The sequence below is a fragment of the Amphibalanus amphitrite genome, unplaced genomic scaffold, assembly GCF_019059575.1.
Source record: "Amphibalanus amphitrite isolate SeventyFive unplaced genomic scaffold, NRLGWU_Aamphi_draft 001913F_arrow, whole genome shotgun sequence".
Lineage (NCBI taxonomy): Eukaryota > Metazoa > Arthropoda > Thecostraca > Balanomorpha > Balanidae > Amphibalanus > Amphibalanus amphitrite.
The window spans coordinates 2645-11894 of record NW_024883406.1 but is presented as its reverse complement, the minus strand read 5'-3'; the positions used below and the strand labels follow the sequence as shown (position 1 = coordinate 11894).

At 51.7% G+C, this 9250-nt stretch overlaps 1 protein-coding gene across 1 annotated transcript; it reads right to left on the bottom strand.

Annotated features, from left to right (window-relative positions):
* Nucleotides 1–6192: 6192 nt before the first annotated feature.
* On the bottom strand, nucleotides 6193–8565 carry LOC122375765 (uncharacterized protein K02A2.6-like). Its single transcript, XM_043355258.1, has one exon. The coding sequence runs from the start codon at nucleotides 8563–8565 to the stop codon at nucleotides 6193–6195; it is 2373 nt and encodes a 790-aa protein (XP_043211193.1).
* Between the last annotated feature and the right edge of the window lie 685 nt (nucleotides 8566–9250).

Here is a 9250-nt window from a genome sequence, read left to right as displayed (position 1 = left end):
GACGGGGGGGCGGATATCCGCCCCCTGAGGTTTTTCGCGGATAGCGGGAAAACCGCGGCGCGTAGCGCCGCGAAATTTAGTATGACTATAACCTCATCATTTTTACACATGGTGTGCAAGTTTGAACCTCCTACCTTTTAAGGTCAGGTCACCAGGTCACTTTGAATGACCCAGCCTCAAGTCACTTTTTTGCAACTTTGTCACCGTGCCAGAGCTACAGTAGATGTCGGAGGCCTTTGAAAGTCGCAGGATATTATAACGTCATTAGTAGCTACAATTTGTATATCTCGGAATTTTGATATCGGTGACCTAAGGTCAGGTCAATTTCGCGACCTCCCCATTATAAGTCAATGGGGGAAAAATCAACTCTCTGTTTTTACCACTAAAACGGGTCGGAATGGCCCCATATACCATACATGACTTCATATACGATCAACCTTCACTACCTTGAGGTCTGTTTTGCTGTTGGGCAGCTGTGAGGTCATGTGACGTCATCAAAGGTCACCAAAGGTTTTTGGCTAATAACTCCGTACAGGAACAAGATACAGACGCGTGGATGGTCTCATTGTGTTCAGCTCGTCAAGACGCATCGAATGATATACATGATGACCTCGAGGTCACGTGACCTGAGGTCAACCTTTGACCTTGACCTTTCGAGGTCAACATATATATCATTCGATGCGGATTGACGAGAGGATCACGATGATGCCCTTAATTTGTTCCTATCTTGACTAATTCGAAAGTTATTCGAGAAAAACTCTCTCCATATCTAGCGCCGCCATTTTGACTTTTTCGACCCCTGTGACGTCATCTTTGACCTGACCTGAAAATGACCTTAGTAAAAAATTGTAGATCTTGACCGTGCGTATCCGATGCCGTTTACTGCTTGTCGCTAGCTTGCTTCGTTCTCGAGATCTCAGGGGGGGCGGTCATCCGCCCCCCCCCCCCCGTCGGTGCGAAGTTGGCGCGCGGGTTAAGGCCGGTCAGCGGTCAGCCGGTCAGCGGAGATGCTGCCACCCTCTAGCCTATCAAGCAGATGCTTTTCACATCCTCGTCAATGCTCGTAGGTCATTGTTCATGTTTTATTGCTACTTTCAAGCAAGTATTGGCTTTAAACTAACGCACCAAAATGACCCATGTTTCGTAATTTTCTGTAATAAAGACTGGGGAAGCTACACAGAGCTACACTGAGGAAAACATAAAACTATCAATTTGCATGCGGTAAATTCCTTTGAATGCTAGGAAATGAATTTCGTCTGTCCATGATTCTGGTGAACGTCACAAAAATGACATCTGCTATTTCAACCATGTAATTAGCTCCGACTAGTGTGCAACCAAGTAGCTTTGGAACGATAATAAAAAGCGTTTTACTGAGTATGTTCGAAGCCTTCCTTGGCTCAAGGACCTATCCTCAGCTTTGAAACGGCGGCGTCTGCCATTTGCCGGACACGAGATTGCCGCATAACCCGGAAATGTCTCTTTGCCTTCTCGCCGGAGCGTGGAAACGACGTCCGGCGCTGTGGCGACGCGCAATATCATGGCAAAATATGACATTAGTATTCGGGATCGAAACAAGTTAGCATATGGTGGCAGAGGGTTGAGTTTTGTCGAGTTATTCGGCCAGTGCGGCCGTGGTGAGAGCGGGAGCGCCGGGCCGAGGAGCGTCGGCGGCTGCTGAGCCCCGGGGCGTCTGTCGGCCGCTGATCGCCGGACCCCAGCCCCGCGGCCGCTGACCAGACCCACCAGACATACACAGCAGCGTCCGACACACGCCACGCCGCTGCCTGCCACCAATGGGCAGTTGTTTTTCTCGACTCGTAAATGCGTCGCACAAGACAAAAGCTTAAAATCTGAGAGAGAACAGGAATTTCCCAGACAGTGCATCAACACAAATGCGACTAGGCCTTCAAAAACCGTTTTGGCAAAACGCATTTTACTTTAGGCAATTACCCCAGAAAGAGGGCGCAGCATTAACCCGCGCACCGACAGGGGGGGCGGATATCCGCCCCCCCTGAGGTTTTTCGCGAATAGCGGGAAAACCGCGGCGTGTAGCGCCGCGAAATTTGGTATGACTATAACCTCATCAATTTTACACATGGTGTGCAAGTTTGAACTTCCTACCTTTTAAGGTCAGGTCACCAAGTCACTTCGAATGACCCAACCTCAAGTCACTTTTTTGCAACTTTGTCACCGTGCCACAGCTACAGTAGACGTCGGAGGCCTTTGAAAGTCGCAGGATATTATTAGGTCATTAGTAGCTACAATTTGTATATCTCGGAATTTTGATATCGGTGACCTAAGGTCAGGTCAATTTCGCGACCTCCCCATTATAAGTCAATGGGGGAAAAATCAACTCCCTGTTTTTACCACTAAAACGGGTCGGAATGGCCCCATATACTTAACATGACTTCATATACGATCAACCTTCACTACCTTGAGGTCTGTTTTGCTGTTGGGCAGCTGTGAGGTCATGTGACGTCATCAAAGGTCACCAAAGGTTTTTGGCCAATAACTCCGTACAGGAACAAGATACAGACGCGTGGATGGTCTCATTGTGTTCAGCTCGTCAAGACGCATCGAATGATATACATGATGACCTCGAGTTCACGTGACCTGAGGTCAACCTTTGACCTTGACCTTTCGAGGTTAACATATATATCATTCGATGCGGATTGACAAGAGGATCACGATGATGCCCTTAGTTTGTTCCTATCTTGACTAATTCGAAAGTTATTCGAGAAAAACTCTCTCCATATCTAGCGCCGCCATTTTGACTTTTTCGACCCCTGTGACGTCATCTTTGATCTGACCTGAAAATGACCTTTGTAAAAATTGTAGATCTTGGCCGTGCGTATCCGATGCCGTTTACCGCTTGTCGCTATCTTGCTTCGTTCTCGAGATCTCAGGGGGGGGCGGTCATCCGCCCCCCCCCCCCGTCGGTGCGAAGTTGGCGCAGACCCCCGTCGGTGCGCGGGTTAAGAAATGATATATCATATAAAGACAATCTTTAATAAACTGTCTAAACATAGCTTCTTAAGCATTATGGAATAATTTGCTCTGTAGGCACAACAGGACCAAGTTCAAATATGTTGGCCCCACTGCCAAGTGGCATTTACTGGAAAGGGCGACACGATATATTGTTTCGTGTAACGACCCTTACACACCTGACCAACGTTAGCAAAAGTGTCTCTTTGAGTAAGTGGTACTTTGGCAAAGTGACACTAGTCAAGGGGCTGTTCTATGTATATGAACTGGGTCTTTTCTGAAAGTACAAGCATGTTGCAAGCCCGGCACGAGTAGGCTGAATGGCTAACGCACGTGTTTCAGGGAGCTTCTCGTCAACGTCTTGGACTGGGAAAGTCCCTTCACTCTGCCGAACAATGAAATGCTTGTCTAGCTAGGAAATTTATGTGAAAGGCTTATGTCACAGCGTGATCAAACAACATATCAAAAAGCTGCATTGTGGAGAATGTTTGGTCTTCGCCTACAGCCACAATGCAGCGTGATGCTCAACAGTTCTTTTTGTTCTCTAATAAGTTGGGTATAGGACTCCCCGTGACCTCGTGACCTGAAGGCCTCGTCTTTGTGATAAATTGCGAAACCTGGGAAGAAGCTGCGTTTTTTCTCTCTCCCTCTCTCTCCCTCTCTCTCTCTCTCTCTCTCTCTCTCTCTCTCTCTCTCTTTCTCTCTCTCTCTCTCCCTCTCTCTCTCTCTCTCTCTCTCTCTCTCTCTGTCTCTCTCTCTCTCTCTCTCTCTCTCTCTCTCTCTCTCTCTCTCTCTCTCTCTCTCTATCTCTCTCTCTGTCTCTCTCTCTCTCTCTCTCTCTCTCTCTCTCTCTCTCTCTCTCTCTCTCTCTCTCTCTCTCTCTCTCTCTCACACTCTCTCTCTCACACACACTGGCCCCGTTACCTCCGTAACTCTTGGGCAGAAGAGCGATCAAATCAACGTCCACGGCACTTGGCGAAAATATTAGTTGATGGAACTGCGTGAGGTTATAGATGATCATGAATGTTACCTCTGTAGTCTGCATTCCTGACGGACGGAGCAGGCTTCGGCAGATAGGGACGAATGTGTTGCGTTATCTCTGGCGCGCGGCTCGCCACCCTATCAGTGTGACGGGTCGCGGGCCCGGTCGGCGGCCTGGGGCATCGCCCCAGCGAAGACGAGTATGCATGTTACAGGGAGTATGCGATTTCAGTTAGTTTGCAACGACCCTAGGGTGGTTGTAACCTCCCTGAACGATCAGTTTGTTTGCAACGACCCTAGGGACGTTACAAAATAACTGCTCGTTCCGGGACGTTGTAACAAAACTAGGGTCGTTGCAACCTCCCTAGTTGGTATGCAACGAACCTAGGGTTGTTACAAAATAACTAGGGAGTTTAAGAAATCATCGAGTCTCGTTTCACAGGGGGCACATGGGGGGTGGGGGTGGTTGCCACTCCCCCAGGTAGTCTTTCTGCTCTGCACTCAACATTTTTAGAGCTAGAAGTCTGATTTTTTGGTATAGCAGCTCCTCTATCATTTCTTGATGTTCACTAAAAAATTCAAGTTTTGTGGTTTTTGGTTTCGGAGATATGACCTTGTTTTTCAGGTCATGTCATGACCCAAATGGCCAATTCTCAACATCTTGCGTTGGCTATGGGCCTAGTGAGCTTTTGACACTTTGATTTCGGCCTTTTTTGCCAGTCTATACCTCCCACCTATCATGGAGCATGTTGTTCGACGATGTACAGATGTCAAGGTCAGGGTCAAGGTCAACCTAGGTCATCTACATAAAATAATTGCGTTTTAGGCAGGCTGAATTTACTTTTCGTGAAGTTTTTTGACTGCATTCTTGGTGAAAGCTTCTCAGATAATGATTTCATGTAATATGGACATTGGACACATAAACAACCGGTACACACATCAGTATACACACAGACACACACAGACATACAAACACATATCATTGACCTTGACCTAACTCGACCTGAAATGACCTCAGCAGCAAAAATCTGGTCGGGTAGTGTGACAAAGAGGTTCTAGCTATAGCTGGGCACCAGAAAACGGCATCGTCATCGCTATATGATAAGCAGCGCACTTGATATCCAACGGTGACCCAAAACAGCAACATTTTTTAGTTTGACCTGAGCTGGAAGGTCAATGACTGACCTGAGAAGGTAAAACTGGGTATCATTGGATTCGTTTCTTCCCAAAGAATCTTTTTGGTCTTTACCGCGAAGCTCTATCTCCAACAGGAACGAAATGGCGCGGGGGTGGCACCCCCCCCCCCCCATGTGCGTTCTAGGATGGGAAAATGGCATGTGCGGGCGAGGGTTAACTCTCGCCCTTATTGGCGTTTTGATAGCTGCAAACGCACATGGCAGGGCTAGTTTATTGGTTGACTTTCCAGGTCAGGTCAGTGACTCAGAAGTCGGGAAATCGGGACCTGTTAAAACTTTGGAGAGTTAGCTTGTTACGAGGTTTTTCGGTGCGCTGATCACGAATTTCATGTTAGCTTTGATCACCGATGGTGTCTTGATGTTTTTGGGTCAGGTCGGGTCAGGTCAGGTCAGGTCAACCAGTAGGCGTCTTGCTAGCTGTCCCGATCTCTGATCACGTGAGATCAGCCTCGTTACCCAGCCTGCCGTGAGTGCCCTATGTATGATGTGCTTATATTGAATAAACGTTTTAAAAAAAATGTGTTGCGTTCAGCTGATGCTTTGAAGGAGACGCCTGGCTTGTATTCTGTTCGCTGCTACCCTCGGTAGCTCGGCTCTCGCACGCGGACCCGCACACGCCAGTGTCAGGCTTCCGACTGTATTAACAAACCGGGCGGGCGGCACTCAGCATATGGCAGCATCATGTGGCAACACTTTGCCTTCATAATGGAACACCTCCCCCCAGGTTAACAAACCTATTTTGCAACAAGCCATGATACAATAAATAAACATCTCCTCCTGGGATATCTGACTGACACGCGCAAATCCACTAAATATCTACGAGCATCTTCGCGTGTATCTAATACAGTCCAAACTAGATCACTCATAGCTTGTGCACGGTCCCCACCGTACCTGTAACCTGACCGGCTCGCGACGGTTACGACCACTGCGACGAATCGGCGGATCAGCTCTCGGCGACCGACGCGCGGTCTCCGTCACCGTCACTGCGCGGTCTCCGTCACCGTCACCCCCCTCCGTCGCTCGGCGAGCATCAGCAGCCGGCGTTCTTGGCGGCTGTCGATGTGGCTGTCGACGTGGCGGCTGTCGTGACGTCATAGCCGATGACGTTGACTGCTCTGCTTCTGTCGCGGCCGTCGGCGTCCCAGCGGCCGCTCCTGCCAGAGCCGCGGTGGGATCCTGTGCTGGAACCTCCAGCGCCGCGCGCGCCGGCCCGCCGTTGGTGGTGACGAGCGGGCGCAGGAAACGCCAGTATATAAACGCCAGTATATCTGTTGCGCCAGTATATGCGCCCGGATGGCGTGCGCACCAGGAAACTGCGTCGCTCCTTGCTGATGCCACTGATGATGCCTGTGCAGTCCCACAGGCCCGTGCGGTGATCTTGCATCAGCACATGCTGTCCCAGCTGTAGAGGGCGATGTGAGCGCGCAGAGGAGTTGTAGCGCTCCGCCTCCTTGCGTCTCTGTTCTGTAACTTGTCTGTCGACCTCATCGGCACGTTCCAGCCAGCACTTGGCGAACGAACGCTGATGAGCTGGAATCCTCGATCTCAGCGGGTGACCGAGGAGAATCTGAGCCGGCGACCTCCCGTCTGCTCTTGGAGCGTTCCGCAGCTCCAGTAGTCCCTCGGCGAAGGCGTCTGTGTCGAGATCGCCTCCGACAGTCACCTTCTTGACCAGCCGTTTGACAGCTTTAACTGCCGCCTCCGCATGTCCGTTGGCCTGTGGATAGTGAGGTGACGAGAACTGCTGACGAACACCCCACTTGTCCAGGAATTCCCGGGTCTTCTTCGCCGTGAACTGAGGTCCACCGTCAGTAAGTAGCAGGCACGGAACTCCGGTAGACGCGAAGGCCTTGCGCAGACTGGTAGTCAGTTGATGGGCTGACGCCGATCTTCCCATGTGGCACACCCACGGCCACCCGGAGAGTCTGTCTACATACACCAGGTATGTGTGTGCTGCGTACTCGAAGAAATCGGCTGACACGACTTCAAAGACTCTAGTCGGTTGAGGTAGCTGTATAATCGGTTCTTTCTGCTGTCTGGGCAGATGTAGCTGGCACTCCTTGCAGCTCTTCACCATGTTCGAGATGTCGTTGTCGATACCTGGCCAGTACACCACTTGTCTGGCTCGTCTTTTGGTCCTGTCTTCTCCTTGATGACTAGCATGCAGTCTCTCTAGAACGTTACGGCGGAGGCTGCTGGGTACGACAACTCGCTGCCCACAAATGACGATATTGTTGTCCACTGCTAGCCGATCGCGCATGTTCCAGTAGGGATGAAGAAGTGGCTGCAACTGCGACTTGTGCTCAGGGAAGCCGTCCAGCACAGCTGCCCTCAGCTCCAGCAACTCCGGATCCCGCTCCGTAGCTGACCGCACCGCTGTCAGAGTCGCATCTTCGAACGGTGAGGCGTCCGTCCCGTCCACTTCGACACTGGTTATCGCGCGGATGACCTCAGAGCTGTGTGAAGTCAGCTCACGTTCCTCCTTCTTGTCGTCCTCAGAAGGCGCCTCCACAGGGTACCTTGACAGAGCGTCTGGTATAGCGTGAAGCTTCCCCTGGCGCCAGACTGCCACGAAGTTGTAGGGCGCAAGACTTCCTCGAAGTCGCTGAAGACGTGGGTTGGCGATGTCCTGCAGACTCTTCGTGTTGAGAATCGGTATGAGGGGCCTGTGATCTGTGGCAACCTCGAACTGTTGCATGCCTTGCAAGTAGGTGTTGCACTTCCTGGCAGCCCACACGATGGCCAGCATCTCGACCTCGATGACAGCGTATCGGGTTTCAGTGTCCGTCAAAAACCTGGATCCGCACTGAATCAGATGCCACCTTCCATCCTCGTCTTGCTGCCGCAGACTGAAGCCCAATCCCTTCAGCCGCGCCGCATCTGTCTCCAGGACCGTCCTCCTCTTCGGGTTGAAGAAGCTCAGGACTGGTGGCCTGACCAGTGCTTCCTTCACGTCGTGGAATGCCTTCATGTGCACTTCTGTCCACAGCCATGTGTTCTTGGGACTCAGAAGCTGGCGCAGCGGTTCAGCAGCTTTGGCTACCTCCGGTGAAAAGGAGCCCATCTGATGCACCAGACCTAGAAAGGACCTCAGGTCTGTGACGTTCTCCGGCCGTGGGATGTCAGAGACGGCTGCCATCTTCTTCCTGTCTGGTCTGTACCCCTCAGCGGAGATACTGAAGCCGCAGAAGTTCACCGACTCCGCTGCGAAGGTGCACTTGCTCGTGTTCAGTGTTATCCCGTTCTCATCGCACCGCTTCAGGATATCCCACTGCTTGAGATGCTCTTCATAACTGGCGTCCCAGGCTAGGACGTCGTCCACGACTTTGCATGTGCGCGGCACGTCCCCCAGCACCTGGTCTTCTCTCTGGTTGTAGATGTCGCTGCTGGACACCAGCCCCATGGCCGCTCGTCGGTACCGAAAACGCCCCCATGGCGTTATGAACGTGGTGAGGTCCTGATCATCCTGCCGAATGGGAACTTGGTGATATCCAGCTTTCGCGTCCAGTTTCGTGAAGAAACGAGCTTCTGTATCGATCGACGCCACCGCGTCATGTGTGGTTCTCACTGGATGAACCGGCCGCTTTACGAACTTGTTGAGTTTCGTAAAGTCGACTGTCAACCTGCAGCCCGCCACTGAACCGTCTTCCGAGACCTTCGGCACCGGCACAAGTGGGTGGCACCAGAGAGTTGGATGGTTGACAGGCTCGATTACTCCCTTCTGGACCAGCTCGTCCAGCTGAGCTCGTACTTCTTCGCGCCAGGCGAATGGTATAGCGCGGGGAGTGCGCACAGCGAACGGCACAGCATCTTCGGTTAGCTCTATTTTCATGAGCCCGCCGAACATCTCTCGCAGAGGAGCTGACGTGTCGAACACACGAGGGAAGGCGGACTTCATCTCGCTGAAGTGAGCTTGCCTCTCGCTCAGCGTTGGAATCCCGCGCGACGCTGCTCCGGCCGTCTTCGGGATCCATCTCGGAGGAGCCATTCTCTTCACCGGGTGTTCTTGGACTGGTTTCTCGACGCTCAGCCCCGACGAAGCAGGCGCCGAAGCCGATGCACCTCTTGTCGGCGGATGATCTTCCGTT

What these genes read in the sequence shown, in the direction of transcription:
- LOC122375765 (XM_043355258.1), bottom strand. Translation starts at nt 8,565, where the DNA reads ATGGGGCTGGTGTCCAGCAGCGACATCTACAACCAGAGAGAAGACCAG.